The 18483-nt window shown below is 38.6% G+C and overlaps 1 protein-coding gene across 1 annotated transcript; it reads left to right on the plus strand.

The window, feature by feature from the left end:
• The first annotated feature begins 8262 nt into the window (after positions 1-8262).
• On the plus strand, positions 8263-10263 carry LOC143859667 (transcription factor MYB60-like). Its single transcript, XM_077370321.1, has 3 exons — positions 8263-8601; positions 8893-9022; positions 9420-10263. The coding sequence occupies exons 1-3, from the start codon at positions 8469-8471 to the stop codon at positions 10054-10056; spliced, it is 900 nt and encodes a 299-aa protein (XP_077226436.1). The 5' UTR covers positions 8263-8468; the 3' UTR covers positions 10057-10263.
• Positions 10264-18483: the final 8220 nt, after the last annotated feature.

An 18483-nucleotide genomic window follows, 5' to 3' on the forward strand; every position in this document is an offset into this window, starting at 1 on the left:
TTCGTATTGCCGAAAAAGATGGTTCATTTTAGATTCTTTTACTTGATTGGTTCCCTCATGGGTGACTTCTAAAGTGTCCCAAATTTTCTTAGCCGAATTTAAATTTGATACTCTATTGAATTCTCCGGGAGATAGAGCACAAATAAGAGAATTCATGGCTTTGGCATTATAATTCGAAGCTTGTTGTTCGGCTTCGGTCCAATCATTTAAATTTCTTGTGGGTAAGATGTATTCATTATTAATTGCTCTCCACATTTGATAGTCTTGGGTTAAAAAGATTTTCATTTTGGTTTTCCAAAAACCATAGTTTGTTCCATCAAAATAGGGTGGCCTAGTGTTTGAATAACCTTCATGGTGTTGAGGGTAGTTTGCCATTTTAGAATCTTTACTCTAGACCGGTTAGGGTTTTCTAATAATTAGAGACGAGGCTCTAATACCAATTGAAATACTCAAGAGGGGGGGTGAATTGAATTTAACTCAATATTAGGCCTTTTGAAAATTACCTATGAACCCTAATTGGAATTTTTCTTCACTTAATTAAATATTTGGTTAGAGCAAATATAATTGAAAGAAGAAAGTGAAATGCCAAGCCAAACAATAATGGAAATGCAAGAGTGAGAAATGACACACCGATATATAGTGGTTCGGCCAACGGCCTACTCCACTCTACTCAAGGTCGCACTTGAGGGATTCCACTATTGGAGACCTCCACGATGCCCGGCTCCGAGGCGGTTACAATTCCAATGGATATTAAACAAGGATGCCCTTACACCTTTACAAAGACTCTCCTTCTCCGTCGAGTTCTAAGCGGTTGCTCTCTAGGGAATTAAAAACGGAATGCCCTAGCCACCTATACAAGATATGAAGATTGAATAGCTTGGCTTCTTCTTGAAAGCTTGATGCTCTTTGTAGATCCTTGATTGCTTTTCAATAAAGATTTGCAAGTGATAGCTCTAAAATATCCAAACTCAATAGGTTCACAAGTGAAAGGCAAGTTTGGGAAAAACCAAAAATCTTAAGCTTGAAGGGGTTGCAAGTTAGCTTGAGTGCTTAAGAGGGTTTTTCAAAAATCAAGAGAGAGGAAATAATCCTCTAGATGTTGTATAAATAGTCTCTCCTCAAAATATGACCGTTTGGGGGTGTAGATAACAAAAATCAAATTTTAAATCAAAACCCAACGGCTCTTTTTTGAGCTGTCGCAAGGTTCTCGGAGTTCCGAGAATTCTCGGAGTTCCGAGAAATATTCTCGGAGTTCCGAGACAACGGCCAGAAGAAATAAAATTTCTACTGGACCATTTCTCGGAGTTCCGAGAAAATGTCCAGACGCTACTGGACCTTTTCTCGGAGTTCCGAGAAAAATCTCGGAGTTCCGAGAAGCCTAAAAATCTGCAGTTTTTGATTTTTATTGCTTGTTTGATTTTTAGCTTTTGGAACTCAACTCCTATGATTATTTTGGAATGTTTATGAGGGTCCCAACATGTTGGTCCACCACATAACCATTCACTAATCAATTTTAAGTTCTTAAGTGTTCTTTGAAAAAACAATTTGAAAACACTTTGAAAACGTTTTGCCTTGACTTGAGAATCTAAAGAGAAAGGATGTACAATGATACCTATGCAATCTTCGATCCCTCTTTAGCTTTGGTCTTCAAATGATCTTCCATCTTTGGATGCTTGCTTGAGTGATGATGTGAGCTACACTTAGCTCCTTTGGCTCTTGTTTGGTACACCTTTAAGCATGACCAAGTTGAGTGTTGGTTTCTTCAACGATCAATCCTATCTTAAACACAACACTTCAAAGCAAATTGATTAGTATTCAAAAACACAATCAATTATGTTTAGAATCATCAAAACAAGATAGGAGAGTAGACCCTTGGGCTTACAGGGCGGCTGGCCGGAGAAGGAGGTAGAAAAGGAAGAAAATGGTGGTGGGTTTTTAAAAATGGGTTTTGGGGTGGTAGAGAGGGTGGCGGGGTGGAGAAGAAATGGGGGTTGTGGATGGGAGTTTGGTGGAAACCGAATGGGTTTTGGGTGGCAGAGGAGGTGGCTGTGGAGAGGCTTGGTGATTTTGAATGGTGTTTTAAAATGGGTTTGGGTAGAAAATGGGTGCCGGATTCCGGCGGGGTGCCCGGAGAAGACGAAGGCTTGGGTGTGGGTTTTCAAGGTATTGAGAGGAGGGGAAGAAGAAGAAAGTGGGGGTGGGAAGAAGCTAGCCGGAGGAGTGGTCGGAGGCAAGAGAAATGGCCGGAGATGGTAGGTGGCTGGTCTCCTCTCTCCCTCTGCTTGTTGATTTTTCTTTCAAAAAAATGAGGCCTCCTCTTGCCTCACGAGCTCTCTTGGGGTTAAATAGCTAGGTCTCCCTCTTCCATTTAATCTCCACCCTCCATTTGCCCTATTTCATTTTTTTTTTTTGTGGGTTATTTTCAGCCATTGATCTACTACCCTTAGCCCTAACTCTATCTTAGAAAACCTAAAAACTTAGAATGCTCTAGCTAATCTAAGCCCTATATCTCACCTTTTTGATCCAACAGCCCATGTTCATTGCTTGTAAAGAAAGCAATACAAGCTTCCAAGAATGCCCCTTTTGAGAGGGGGGTTTTACTCTTCTACCCATTTTATAGAAAAAGCAACATATTTGCCAACCCATTCTTATCTGGACAGCCCCCTTTTGGATTATTTTCACTAGCTTTTCTCTGCCCAGGGCACCCCCCCGGCTTGACTAATTCAACCCTCTTCTGCACTCTTTTTTTTGAAATAAACCCCATTACCCAGGTAAATTCTGTCGAATCTCAATGAAACTTCATGGGGCTTACTTACGGTCTCGAACTATCCAAGATTTAACCCCAGAGCCTTGAGTTGCTAATTTTTTATATATATATATATATATATATATATATATATATATATATATCTACATTTGCACTCGAGGACTTATCCGGGCCCAGCTGCCCAGGGATTTTCCAATTTTTTTGTTTTGTTCGATTTTTATTTTTTCTTTTTTGTTTTTCGGGCTTGGTCAAAATTGGGTGTCTACACAAATGAAGCTCAAGTATTCAAATTATTCTGCTCTGTCATGCCCTACAACATAGGTTTCACCTAGGGCCTCTGACAAATACATAGGATAAGAGCCAAATAGTCATATATTCACACTTATATAGACCTATGTGATATGCTCATATGGTTTATTACTCATATTGTAATGCTTAACTTGCAAATCATTTGGTTAAAAAATAAAAAAATTTAAAAAGAAGGGCTTATCATGCGTTTCACTTTTGTTTTCTCTTTGATAAGCATTCCTAAAGCTTGAATGGTATATCATATACAAGGCACATAGCTTAGACAAGCTATTATTCATCTTGACACCCCACTTGCACTTTCAGTTGTCGATCCCTACCTTTTTACTGTTGCCAAAAGGGAGCGAATTTTGGAAATTGATTAGGTAGTCTAATTGTATATGCACCATATGTTTTACAGTCATTAATTATATTTGTGCATATAGTGAGGGGGAGCTATGCTCTATTGTATATCATATCATGCTTGTTCATCTATTTGTTTGATATATCCTTCCTCCCTAATCAATTTGTTTGCCATCATAAAAAAGGGGGAGAATGTAAGCCCAAGGGTTCCCATGGGTTAATCATTCACCTTACCTCCTTGTTTTGATGCTAGCAAACTAAATTTATTAGCTTTTATGGACTAATGTGTTGAATTGAGGTGTTGTGTCATATACCAAAATTTCATGTCATAATTGCCATTACACAACTCAACTCAACGCATAGCTTGTGGATCAAGAAAGCAAGGAACAAAGAGCTTGCACCTACATTGGAGTCATCACCATTTGGAGATGATCAAGTCAAGGAGCTCAACATGAAGAACCCACAAGTTCCCAGCAAGTGTCAAAAAGGAGCTTGGAGTTGAACATGCCATGGTGACACCTCATATACCTCAACATGCATTGAAGATTGGAGGACAAGCCACAAGAGCCAAGACAAATTTCAAGTTTTCACTCAAGCATAAGAAGTCTAAGGAAGTGCAAATGAGCTAAGACATTCCAAGAAGACTCAAGGTTTTTATTTTTAGAATATATTTCGAGTCCTCTTGATTTTATGTTTAAATGCACTTTCAATAGCTTTTCAAATGGTTTTCATACTTATCTGTTTATATCTTTGAAAATCATTTCACAAACCCAAATATGTGTTTGAAAACCTAGGACTTAAGGCCAAAGACCAAAGCCCAATGCCCCTTGAATTTAAAGTTAAAAATGGAATTTTACTCAGGGCCGGTCTACCGGGCTATACCGGGCGACCGCGGCACGCTACCTGGAATTTTAAGGCATCTCGAAATTTATCTGGTCGATCGACCGGGGTAAGCCGGGCGACCGCGAATATGTTTTCTCGAAATTCAGAAAACAACCAGGTTGGGCTTGGAGGTCGACCACGATAGTGTTTTTGAGCCGAATTTTTATTCAAACAGATTGCCCTCGCCGGGCGACCGCAAAAGGGCCGGTTGACCGCGCCGGTATGAAATTTGAAATTCAAATTGAGAGCCCGATAAGGGCGGGCGACCGCCGCGACATGGAAATAGAGTCGTCGGGGCTTGCGCAGGTCGACTTTTTCAACCTTGTATTTTACAGTTTTACCCCCAAACGGTCATATTTTCTTGTGGGCTATATATACACTATCTAAACCTTTCTGAATCACCTTTTGCAAGATAGAATCCTATCTTCTTGAACTTAAACTTTTATATGAAAGGTTAAACCTCTTTGAACTTAGATTTTTACATTCTATCAAGAGGACTCTATAGGCTTTACATTTTATCTTCCTTGGAGTGTTTGTGAGCTATACAAGGTTTGTAATCCGCCTATTCAAGAGGCATTGAGAGTTTTTCATTTTATTTCTTCATTTGTATTTGAGGGTCTCCAATTCGGCCCGCTAATAATGGTGAATCATTGTAAGAGGGAGTATACCCTCGCAAGGCTTCGTGCAGAAAGGGTGTGATCCCTTTGAAGGAGAAGTTGGTGTACAGCTTGGAGATTTGCCCGTTGAAGAATCTTATATTTAGTGGAGCACCCAAGGAGGTAAACTTGGAAGAGTGGAGTAGGTCAAGTTTTCATCGAACCACTACAAATTTCGTGTCTTGTGGATGCTTTCTCTTCTCGCTCTCTTTGCACTTGGTGATTGGTAATCTCTACCCTTTAATTGCATTTATGGTTTATTGAACAAGGGTTAGAGTATATAAGCTTAAAGTAACATTTAAACCCTAGATTTCACTATATTGATTATTTGAACAAGGGTTAGATTAACTAATGCTTAATTAGTAAATTAATTTTAATAATCCTCATAATTAAGCCCTAATTGTTTAATTAGCCAATTCACCCCCCCTCTTGGGTTGTCACACCTGTATTTCAATATCCTCTTCATTTTCTTCAATTCTACCATAATAAGTAACTTTGCTTTTAGCCATATCTACCAAAACTTCTTTCTTCTTCTCACTTTGATTCCAATTCTAAGACTCTTCTTCATTGAACTTCACATCCCTACTTATGACAAGCTTCTTAGTCATGGGATTGAACAACTTGTGCGTGTTTGAACTTTCGTTATACCAAACAAGGATGCATTTTTCAGATTTATCATCCAACTTTCTTCGTGTTTCATTCGACGAGGGTAGGCAATACTACAAAAAATTCTCGAGTGAGAAACGCAAGGCTTATGACCACTCCAAGCTTCTTGAGGAGTCATACCTTGAACACTTTTTGAAGATGTTCGATTCAAGAGATAGATGGCACATGCAATGGCTTCTGCCCAAAACATATTAGGCATCCCTTTTGCTTTCAACATACTTCTAGCCAATTCCATAATCGTCCGATTCTTCCTTTCGGGAACCCTGTTTTGTTGAGGTGTGTACCGAGTGGTAAGTTGATGCCGAATCACATTCTCTTTCAAGAAATTCTCAAACTCATGACAAAGATATTCACCACCTCTATCGGACCGCAAAGTTTTCAACATGAAACCACTTTGGTTTTCAACCAACCTCTTTAAAATTTTAAAGCATCCAAAAACTTCTGATTTTTCTTTAAGAAAATAAACCCATGTCTTTCTACTATAATCATCAATGAATGTGAGAAAATATCGATTACCTCCAATTGATGTTGTTTGCATAGCCCGCATAAATCCGAATGAACTAGCTGAAGAGGATTTGATGCCCTCCAAGCCTTTCCAACAGGAAAAGATTCTCTTTGATGCTTTCCAAGTGCACATCCTTCACATACTTGATCTTGGCGGTTGATGTTCGGCATGCCTCTCACCATATGATTCTTATTAATGAGAAATAAAGTGCTAAAACTCAAATGACCATAGCGATGATGCCATAGCCATGACATATCTTTCACAATCGTGTTGAAACAAGGAAGACCTTCACTTTGAAACTTCAGAAAAAACATCTTGTTTTGAGTCATTCTCACTTTGGCTATGGGAATATGATTCTTGTCTTTGATTTCACATACATCTTCCTTGAAATGAACATTGTTCCCTTTCATTAGAAGTTGCCCAGCACTCAAAAGATTGTGCTTTAGACTAGAAATATAGAAAACATTGGAGATGCGCTTGACACCTTTCTTTGTTTGAACAAGAATATCACCACTTCCCCTTATGGAAAGCCTCTTATCATCTCCCGTTCGAACTTCACTTTGGAGAGATTCATCCAACTTTACAAACACGTTTTTGTTGCCGGTTATGTGGTTACTACAACTACTATCAAGACACCACGTCCCATCAAAGGCCACTTCTTGCACATTACAAGTAAGAAAAAGTGTGTCATCTTCTTTACTTTTATCTTTCTCATGCATAAAACTACATTCTTCCGCCAACTTCTTTTTAGAATACTTCATGGTATGACTATATTTCTTGCAATAATAACATTGAATTTGGGATGGAGGTCTTCCTCTTCCTTTTCCTCTTATAGAAGGACCACTTTCATCTTTTTCATATTCTTGATTTCTTCTTCCACCATTTCTCCCTCTTCCACGGAAAGAATTACTTCCTCTTCCTCTTCCTCTAGAGTCACCCCTAAAAGAGACTTGAGTTTGAAAAGCTTGCTCTGGAGGAGAAGAATCAAATTGCTTCATTCGTAGTTCATGGGATTGGAGCGATCCCAACAAACTTTCAAAGGATAAAGTAGCTAAATCCTTTGATTCTTCAATTGCAACAACAATATACTCAAATTTTTTAGTCAAACTTCTAAGTATTTTCTCCACAATCCTTCGATCTTGAATATCTTCTCCATTTACTCTCAATTGATTCACAAGAGAAATAACACGATTGTAAAAATCTTCAACCGATTCTGCATTTTTCATCATTAATGCATCAAACTCACATCTAAGGGCTTGTAATCTTACTAACTTTACTTTGTCTTCTCCTTTGTATGATGTATCGAGTGTATCTCATGCTTCTTTTGCCGAAGTCACCGATGAAATTCATTCAAAGTTGACTTCATCCAACGCTTGATAGATAAAAAAACAAAGCCTTCTTGTCCTTCTTTCGATTGTCCTTCAACTCATTGAGTTGTTTTGAAGTGAGAGCCGCTTGATCTTCCGGTTCTTCAACGCCATTCTCAACAATATCCTATAGATCTTGAGATCCATAAAAAAACCTTCATTTGAATGCTCAATTGGTTGTAGTTCTTTCCATTGAATCGAGGAAGTTGAGGTTGCAAAATATTGGAAGCCATGATCAACCCTCAACCTAGGCTCTGATACCACTTCGTTGGAATGAAACCAACGAGGTTGGAGGGGGAAGATGAGTTTCAAGAGAAGAAGATTGTTCTCTTGATGCCAAATACACAAAGAAAGTTACCCAAGTTGTTGTACTACTCAAAACCCTTCAAATTTCACTAAAAACTTTTACATATGAAGAAGATACATGGTCTAAAATATGGCCTACATTCCAAATCCGAGGTTAACTTTTCTTAATTACTATTAGCTTTCCTAAGCACACCTAACACACTATCGCATGAAAAAAAAAGCATTACATAATTCCAAAGTGGTCAAGTCTTATCTTCCAAGCTTCCAAGAAAGTAACTTAAGTCCCAAGAAAGTAAGTAACTTAAGTCCCAAGAAAGTCAAGTTGATAGATGATCAAGATCTAGTGGTCAAGATTAATTTCCAACATACTGGCCATGTTTTGATGAATAGAACTATATACATGGTCCTTATATATAATCTGTTTGTGTTGTAGTAGTTTCTACTTTTTGGGATGATTCATGTGAGTCAGAAAAAGAAAGCTGAAGAAATTGAGCTTCTTAGCTGACTTTGGCTGTGTAATTTGACTATCTAAAAAGTTAAAAAAAAAGACAAGTCAGCGAGGTAGATCATCGGTGAAAAAGTATCTTGTCCTCAAGTCATCATATATATAAACACTCACATGTTCGTGGTAGTGTTATCAGTAGCCAAGAGAAACGAGTGGTGAAGTAGCAATGGTGAGGCCTCCTTGCTGTGATAAGGTTGGTATAAAAAAAGGGCCGTGGACACCTGAAGAAGATATCATCTTGGTGTCTTACATCCAAGAGCATGGACCCGGAAATTGGAGATCAGTACCTACCAATACTGGTAAACTTCCTAATTAAGATTCATGATTTTCAGGGTCAGTGTTTGGTTCTGACATTTTTTCTGTAGTGGGTACCTAATATTTCATCCAAATCCATCTGGGTCTCTCTCTCTCTCTCTCCGTCCCATTTTTTTAAAAATTAAGTTATTAAACTTCATGATTCCACCATCAAAAGTAAAGATAATTATGAAAAATATAGCTTTTTGGGTACATTTCGGTATTATCTGTTGTTGATCTGAGTATTCAGCATGAGTTGATCCGTAAGATTAAATTTCTGACAAATAAATTTATAGGTTTGCTGAGGTGCAGTAAAAGTTGCAGGCTAAGATGGACTAATTATCTCAGACCAGGAATCAAACGTGGGAACTTCACCCCACACGAAGAAGGAATGATAATCCATCTGCAAGCCATGTTGGGCAACAGGTAACTTTTTAAGATTTCAATTCCGTTCTCAATTATATAAATATATGCACCTTTCAAATCTATCATATATATCAGGTAGCAAAAAAAAATTCTAGTCTGATATGATATGACATTGTATAGTTTCACCATTTTGAAAAAGAATGATGATTGTAGCTTCATCTACAACAAACAAATTAGAAAATGGGAGATGTTTTTTTCAACCCCCACCCCACCCCCACTTCCCGGTAGGATGATGCGCTCCCCTTCTAGCATGAATTGTGGGAAACTGTAACACTTTTTGACGTCAAATCACGTTAAAAGGGGGGCGCATCATCCTACGGTGCCGGGGGGTGGGGGGGGGATCATCGCCCTAGAAAATTAATAGTCTTCTTTATTTCTGTCTTTGTTTCCTTCGCAGATGGGCAGCCATAGCTTCTTACCTTCCTCAAAGAACTGACAATGACATCAAGAACTACTGGAATACCCACTTGAAGAAGAAGATCAAAAAGTTCCAAACAGCTTTGGATAGTCATATAACATCTGATTCAAGCCCCTCCCATCTTATTTCCAAAAGCTATGGTGATATAAGGAATTCATATAATTGCAACCATTCATCTGTTCTCAGGTTGAACCAGAGCTGCTCCACCTATGCTTCAAGCACCGAGAACATATCTAGACTCTTAGAAGGGTGGATGAGGAATTCTCCAAAGGCTGGCTTGAAAACAGGCCAAGAAAACAACAACACACAATCCACTCAAACTAAAGCTGAGCAAGAGAGTTGTAACATTATTGCACATGATGAGCTTGAATCTCTTCTTTCATTTGAGAATTTGAGCAGCATGTCATGGGAGAAATCCTCCTCTGATTCTTTGCCTCTTGAGTCTCAACTCACACCCACGGACAGACTCAATTCCATGGCTGAGACCAAAATGAGATCAGACAACAACACTCCACTCACATTCCTTGAGAAGTGGCTATTGGATGAAGCAACAACGGGACAGGTAGAAGAACTGATGAGTTTGTCTGCAGATCCCAGCTCAGCTTCAATGTTCTAATAAGCGCCTCTAATGATATTTTGTGCAAGGCAAGCTATGCATGAAAACAAACAAAATAACTGGAAACCTTTCATGGGTACTTTCATCGTTCAACTATGTTTTCTTAGTTGTCTATAAACTAGGGTTATGTTTTCCAAATGTAAGATTTGAACAAGTGCTCCTTTTTTATTTGTCTGAAATAAATATGCCTTTCTGCTCTTAAATTTTCATGGGTTTTGTTCAAAGTTTCATGTATAAGAATCTAAAAGCATCTTGCTGGCTTATCACTCATTCGTTGCCCTGATGTGGATCAGATCCAGGTTGAGAAAAAGATTCTGACGCAGCAGACACACTAATAAACAAAATTTAAAAGCTCGATTCATGGCCAACTTTTCATCTGTTAAAACCATGGTTTTAAATTTAGACCGAATCCTCGATTTCAGATTACGGTGAGGACTGAAACTGAAACATTCCGAAACCGAAACCGTCCGTTGAAATTTACCAAATTTTGATCGAAATTTTGGGAATTTCGGTGAAATTTGCCATAAAATATTAATTTTTTATTCGGTTACTAAATTTCGCGGAATTGCTGAAATTTCAGTAATTTCGGTCGAAATTTCGTCCAAAAAAAAAGGCATATTTTTAGCAAGTACAGAATTTCGCCCCAAATTTCGAGATTTTGGCTGAAATTTCAGTCCGAAATTTTAGCCCAAACTGTGATTTAAAACCATGGTCAAAACCATAAATGGTAAATAAATAACGTACTGTTAGCACTATCAGATGTGACACATGCATGACGTCTGGCCCGTGTGGTTGAGATCTTTCCTGGGGGTGTCCTTAAGAACTACGGAAATTTGAGTCAAGCGTGTACTCTACTTTTGATCTGTCTCTTTGTCTATGTCGGTATTTGCTTATTGTTGAACTGAAGGGGTGGCTTGTGATTATGAAAGGGAATAATAGCCATATGTGGAATAGGGTTGAGACACGTAAATCTTGCAACTAAGTGAGGAAATTGTTGCTTTGGGTCACTTTTTCGAGGACATGTGATCGTTTGACCTTTAGGTGTGAGGGGAGCTCTCAAGTCAGGTGCTCATTCCATGGCTGCCATGCAAGACTGTTAAAAGATAGATAAAAAACCGAAAGGTGGGGTGAGCATAAGAGTAATGCCACCTCTCCCATGAATTTTTATGACAGGAGGTCTCCATAAATGTTGGGGGAGGGGAGGACTCAGTGAAAAGTGAAAAACAAAGAACATTAGAGATATGTCTCTTCATTTCATTTAAAGGGAAGTTTCCTCTAAATATGGAAACCAAAACGTTTTCTAAGGAGTATGGGATATGTTGTCTATGTATTCCCGTGATACTTGTAATCTCCACCAACCCGTGATGGCAAATGACAATATTTGTCATATCCATGATGACCCATGAACAAGAATGCCATCCATAACCATCTATGGGTTGGTCCATGATCCCCAGCTACTTACCCATGATGGATAATGATCCCCATGGATGCCTCCACGATGACTTCTGGTGACATGGACCCATGAATTCTTTTATCTGCAGTCCAAATTGCTTCTCATAGTGATCCCAAACATGATTCATATGCTTTTAAGAATTCACTAATGGACCGTTTGGATAGGCTGATTTTAGAATCTTGGATTTCTTCAAAATCATCGTTGGGAGATGAGAGAAGGAGACCGACTGCTTCACTTCTCTTTAGAATCTTGGATTTTAACTAAGAAATCCAGGTTTTAGAAATCTCTCCCACATCCTGAGATTTCTATAACCTGGAAACATGGGATGATCTCCTATTCTCTTGCTGATGAAAATAATGACGATAAAACAGAAAACGACGGCTGGCAACCTTCTTCTCTTGTCTCCCAACTACGATTTGGAGGAAATACAAGATTCTAAAATCCACGTATCCAAACTGCCACTAAAAGGATCAATTCCACCACAATAGTCTCTTCCTAACAGCTACCACTCACCCATATAGCATGATGATCATGAATCTCTCTCTCTCTCTCTCTCTCTCTCTCTCTCTCTCATTGAACCCATTATAGAATCTGAAGTTCAGAACATTTACATTACCCAATTGTACTCTCAAGCTTTCTAATGCATAACACTTGAGTGCTTTTAACCTCTAATCAACCTGATTAGATTGTGTTTGTAACATGGAGATATTGCAGAACTATCAACTCTACCTAACGAACCATGGGTTGCATGGGAGAGAAGTCCATGCCAGCATTCATGATTCTCATGAATGGGTCTTTGGACATAGGTAAAAATAGACATCAGGACCACAATGAAACTGTAGAAAATTGACACAACAGAGTGAACGCATCGGTTCTCCAAAGTGCCACGTGATACTTTGATCTTGATGGCAGGCAACATTTAGAGCTGCACCGATTTTATAACTTCTTTCCTTGGTTTGTTTTTGGTAAGGTCGAACTGATGTGATAAATGGAGTCACCATGTGACCTAGGGAGAAAAAGCTTGAAGGGGGCGCCGTCCATAACTAGAAGAGCATCTGAAATCCTAGTATTACCCCTACCAAGCAACTTCAAATGCATTTTCCCACATTTATGTCAAATCAACCCAATCACCTCCACCTGCATAGTGATATAACTGAGAGAAGAAATATGCTGATTATATCCATTGCAACTATTTTCTATCTTTATAGACTTCAAATTAAGCAAATTGTGTAGGCCATCCATGGATAAAAATCTTGAAATTTCTTCTATATGTGGGTTCAGATTCTCAAGGAATGTACACCTTAGTCAAATATATGAGATGAAGTGATGAACCCATCTGAAAATACTGATCTATCTCAACAACCCAATCGATTACTAAATGGAGAAAAACTCCTTCAATATCCATGGAGAATATTGTGTTGTAAATGATACTTCCACTCCTTTTTTTACCATTTCCCTTCCCTTTTGTTTATTTTTTTAAAATATAACTGCAATTCTACCTCCTTGGATTTTCTTTTACAGAAAATAAATTCATTTTCAAGAAAGAAAACTAGAAATGCTGGGAAAGGAAGTGAATACTTTCCCATATTGTATAGAAAAGCATAACACAAATGTTACTATGTTAGTGTATATATCATTTCTACCACCTTTCCTTTATTCTTCAATTTACTTTCTTTCTGGATTTCGGATCATGTCTTATACATTTAAGTGAGAACACATTTTATTAGTTAAAATATTAAATTTATTGCAATATAACAATAAAAGTAAGAAAAATTAATCATGCTTTAATGCAAAATAAGGGAAGAAAATGAGGGCTTAGATGGGTTTATATAGGTTTCTCTGTTTGGGAAGCCATAAAAACCTAAAAATACCCTTCAAACAACTATAAAACGGTCGGAATAGCCATGCGCAGTAAGGATAAATAATAGAAAAACAGAATATAGCCGGGTGTTCTTGGGTGGGGGGGAGGTGGGGTTGTTCTGCTTTTTTAAAACTTTTTAAAAAACACCAGTTTGTTTTCACCCAATATCGGCCGAAACAGACCTGAATGGACTAGAAAGGACCAGAATCTAAGCTGAAACGAAATATATAGGAATTTTTTCCAGTTTTCCAAACCAGGAAGAAGTATTCCGTCCACTCTGGTTGGAATGGAATGAAATTCACAAAGATGAGACTAGTCGTTTAGACACTCAGGGGTTAAATACAATTCAGGGATAATTTATCCCTAGGACTCTAACTTGCTAGTATTCCTTGTTGTAGTATGAATATTTCACTGTACATGTGTGCGAGAAAAGGAGAACAAATAAGTATGGTGAAAACCCACTTGATAAATTACAAATTATATTTCTAATATGTTCACATTATAGTACAGTAAAATTTAATACTCTCGGCAAGATATCCTTCCACAAACAGAGATAATCTAATTTAAAGTATTTCGACCATGCATGAAGAACCGATTGGTCACCTTATCTGTAACAGTAACACTGTCAAACTATATGACTGGCTAGGATCTAATAGAAATACCAAACCAATATTATGTAGAATGTATTGGATCAACAAAACACCCGCTAATGACGTTGCTAATGCACGATATATGACTTCGGCACTTGATTGTGACACTATGATTGCTTCTTAGAACACCACCATGTTGGCGTTTTGCTGTGGCCCACATTGGGACCCACACATAAGGAAGACATTTTGGGTTCTCTTCTAGATAACTTATCCACTAAGGGTTATAGTCACAAAGTGAGCCTAAAAGATTGTGTTTTTAATTTAAATAAAATAAAAGTATTTGAGTTGTGGTCGGACGCAAAAACTTGCACTCCCAATTTCTATAAATATGTTGTGATCTTGATGGGAGTACATACAAGGAGAGAAAAGAAAATACCAAAGTTTAGAAGAGGAAGACAAAGAACTTTTTTTTTTTTTATTTCTCTCACTCAAAACCCACGTTACACAATCAGCCATATATAGGAAATTGTTGCTGTCTATTCAACACTCCAAAAAAAGAAACTCATGTTTACACTTTCCTTGATAAAATTCCCTTCCTACAAAATTACTATTCTAAAGATACTACAAAATAAGTAACCATCACACGTTTCTATTTTCCTAAAGCTACTGACTCAAACTTTAACAAGAAACAAGAGAACCGACTTGGATAGATTTAGATGGGCCCCACAAGATTACACAGTTTTGAATTAATTTCCAACAGTACACACATAATTTATTGATCAAGTTTTCATCTGAAGAGGATCCCAAATCTGAGAGGAAAATTGTGCCTGTGATTCCATCAATCGAGCCCTAAAGTATTCTACAGATTAGAAGAACACTCTTTCCTTGTTTGTGGCGCAGTGGAGTTCGTGGTTTCAACAAATGGTTTGAGGGAATTCGCAATCTCAACTTCTAGTCGCCATAGCTAGAGGTAAGCTCCACTTTAACTACATAGTATTTTTCAGTTAACAATTGGTATCAGAGCCACCTTCGGATTGTGGCGATTGATCTTTCTAGATCAATTCCATTGCGTCGTAGAATTCGAATCAATTTTAGTCGCCTGCCCTTCTAAGTTTGAATCAGAATTTGATAGTGAAGACTTGAACAACGGATGATATAAAATTGGCTCGAATCGAAAGTTTTTTTTCTGGATTAACGGCAAATCTTCTAGAAAAAGAATGGCGAAAACGCCATTAAAATCGGCTTTAACAATCAATTTTTTTTTGTGTTTTGGCCATCGACGGAAATCCGTCCTCCGCCAGCCCTCCGGCACCGTCGCATGCCGGCGATCGGATGACATGGATGGATAGCCGCCAGCAACACAAAGGCAACTCCACTTACGGCGGGTTAATCGGAGTTCTGGATCTCCGCCAGTGACCATTTGAAGTTCGGCCTTAAATAGGAACGTAACTAGAATTTGCAGTAAAGATGGTCCTAGCCAGTTGGGAAGACGAACGTGTCGAGTCAGCCCGAGTCGAGCCGCGTTGACTCACCGGAGTCGACTCAAGCCCAACTGAGGTCGAGCCAACCTGAGCCGAGATTAAGCCACCCACCTACTGTTAATGTTACCCACACTCATCTATTTTGATAATTTCAATTTCGTATTCAAATTAAGATGGTTTTTGGTTATCTTAGAGCGGTTCTTAAAGTCTTTAGCCTTTCCGGATCCATTTGTGGTGGTTTCAAAGCGATTAAAGGCTCGGATCTTACAGTTTTAGTTAAAACGGGTATGTCTTCCTTTGGGGTTAACTTCAATGCAAGTTAAGTGCGGTGTTTGGGCCTTTCTAATCAATGCTTGAAAAAAGTGGTAAACTGTACCCTCAGTTTTTAGGAATTCCGGAAGTAATGGCGATGGTTTCAGAACCATCAGACACACGTAGGTTGCTTTTTTAGTATTCCAACTTTAAAAGGGCATAAGAAGTTGGGTTTAGGACACTCCCAAACTTTTATGGAGCGTGTCCAGACACTTATGATAATGTTTCTCATCAGTTTTGGACTAATTGGATCAATGGATTCTAATTGCAAGAGGCCTATGTTGTGTGTATTCTGTTTCACATTCAACTTGAAGGCTCTTGTAAATTAGTTTGGATTCTTTATGAAGGTAATCTGATCTATCGAAAACTTTTGTAATGAAGTTTGAACTTACCCCAATCTTTTTGATTGGTGCCAAAGGGGGAGAGAATTCTAGTGCAAGGAAAATATGTATGCTTTTATTGAAAAATCTCTTGTGCTTGTCATCATAAAAAAGGGGGAGATTGTAAGCCCAATGGTTTCCACCTTGGCATTCCCATCTTATTTTGATGATTCCAATACACAAGTGATTTATGATCGCTAATGTGTTTTGATTGTCTAAGTTGTAGATCACATTGGTGCTAAGACAACATTCCTTGGATTGAGGCCAAGAAGATCTCACTGGACCACATCATGAAGGCCAAAGACATCGAAGTCCAAGATAAATGAAGACTTGAAGAATCCATTGAAGACCAAAGTCATATTTAGATTGTAAAAGATCCAATCTTAGTTTTCGATCTTAGAAGCATAATTAAGTAAATAAACACACACTCTAAATATATAAGTGATTGTCTTTGTGGAGTTTCAACACCTTGGAACCCTCATAGCAATCCCAACTTGGTGTTAAGTTGGAAGCCTAAAATCAAGAAATAAAAATCTGCATGAAATAGGCTTCTCGGAACTCTGAGAATTCTCGGAACTCCGAGAAATGGTCCAGCAGACTTTTTTCCAACTTCTGTTTGTATTCTCGGAACTCAGAGATTTTTTCTCAGAACTCCGAGAATTCTCGGAACTCTGAGAACACTACAACGGTCGGATTTTTAGCCGTTGCGAATTTTTCAGGAATTACAACAATGCCATTGAACGGTCATATTTTGGTTTTCCTATATATATGGGCATTCTAAACTTCAAGACAATCAATCCTAACACTCTTAAACTCCATTTGAACATCCAAAGAGTGAATCAAACTTGATTATGCCTCTCATCCTCTAAAGCTTAGGATTTGGATCATAGGCTAAATTTGTACATCTTCTACAATTCTTGTAAACCCTTGTGAGGGATTTTTTGTTCTTTCTTTGTTATCAAGAACGTTGTATCGGGCGAGTGTTCGGAGAAGCGTAGCCCACTCTCCGTGGTGAAGATTGCCACCAAGGTTAAAGGTAATCGGAATTTGTAATCGGCACCGATCTTCGCCGAAGTTAAGAAGATCACATAGTGAAGCCATCAACGGGTTTGGTTGGTGAAGTGGAGTAGGCCTCACGTTTGGAGGACCGAACCACTTTAAATCTCGGGTGCAATCTCTCTTACTCTTGCTCTTTATTTGTATTTGCACTTTAAATTTAACTTGTGTGCTTGAATTTCTTTTTGATCTCTTAATTTCCAAAATTGGGTTTGGTTTTTCAAAAGAGTTAAAACTTGTTAGTAACCTAATTTCTCTCTCCTCATAAGTTTCCGTACTCAGGGACCACCCTTGTAATTTCAGTTAAGGAGCCAAGACAATCCAAGAAGACTCAAGGTTCTATTTTTATATAGACTGTATTGGAGTCCTTTTGTCAAAATGTATTTGCATTTTCAAAGGGTTTTCAAATGGTTTTCATAAACAAATTTAACATCTTTGGAAACCATCCACACACCCCAAGATGTATTTGAAAACCTTGGACAAAAGCCCAAAGACTATGGCCCAAAGCCCTAAAGTTTCAATATGTAAACCTAAGTTTTCAAAATAGGGCCAATCGACCAGGGCCTCCCGGGCCACCGCGGGAAGTGTGCTGGAACTCCAACACCTACCCAAACTTAGAGGGCCAGTCGACCGAGTCATCCCGGTCGACCGAGGATGAGCTTCTGAAAATCCAGAATCCATCCAGCATGGGTGGGCCGGTCGACCGCCAGGGTCGGGCGACCGCGGATAGGGTTGTGGACCAAAAATTAAATATCCATATTGCTCACCGAGGGCGACCGCGAGACCTCGGTCGACCGCAAAGGTTTAGAAATTCAAAATAAATAAAAAAGTGAGCGCTCGAAAGGGAAGGCGACCGTGACACTCATGTCGAGGGCGCCCACTTGGCAAAGTAGCCGTTGGGGCCTGCGCAACTTGGTTTTTCTTAACCAGTTATTTACGGTTTTGCACCCACACAGTAATATTTTCACTTGGGGTAATTGTACCCTATCCTTGACCTTCTAAACAACCTTTTGCAAGATCATTATACATCTTTTTGAGCTTACACTTTCAAGTTTGAGGTTTTTAGGTTTATCCTTTTCAATGCTCTGATTTGTGCATTTTTACATTCAACAAAAGGATCTCCATAGGGCTTTTATTGGTGTAATCTTTTGGATAAATATTGAGATATTGATTGTTTGTATTAGCCTATCAATAGGCATTGAGTGAGGTTCCATCTTCTTCCTATTCATTGTAATCGGGGTCTATGATTCGGCCAAACAACAAAGATGAATCTGGCGCAAAAAGGAGTGATTCC

This window comes from Tasmannia lanceolata, unplaced genomic scaffold (assembly GCF_043159265.1).
Source record: "Tasmannia lanceolata isolate RefF3 unplaced genomic scaffold, GAP_Taslan_0.1 ptg000035l, whole genome shotgun sequence".
Lineage (NCBI taxonomy): Eukaryota > Viridiplantae > Streptophyta > Magnoliopsida > Canellales > Winteraceae > Tasmannia > Tasmannia lanceolata.

Bases quoted from the DNA above. Each gene is read 5' to 3' on its own strand.
- LOC143859667 (XM_077370321.1), top strand. From the start codon at position 8,469: ATGGTGAGGCCTCCTTGCTGTGATAAGGTTGGTATAAAAAAAGGGCCG. The intron at 8,602-8,892 runs GTAAACTTCCTA...ATAAATTTATAG, and splicing joins ATCAGTACCTACCAATACTG to GTTTGCTGAGGTGCAGTAAA. The intron at 9,023-9,419 runs GTAACTTTTTAA...TTTCCTTCGCAG, and splicing joins CAAGCCATGTTGGGCAACAG to ATGGGCAGCCATAGCTTCTT.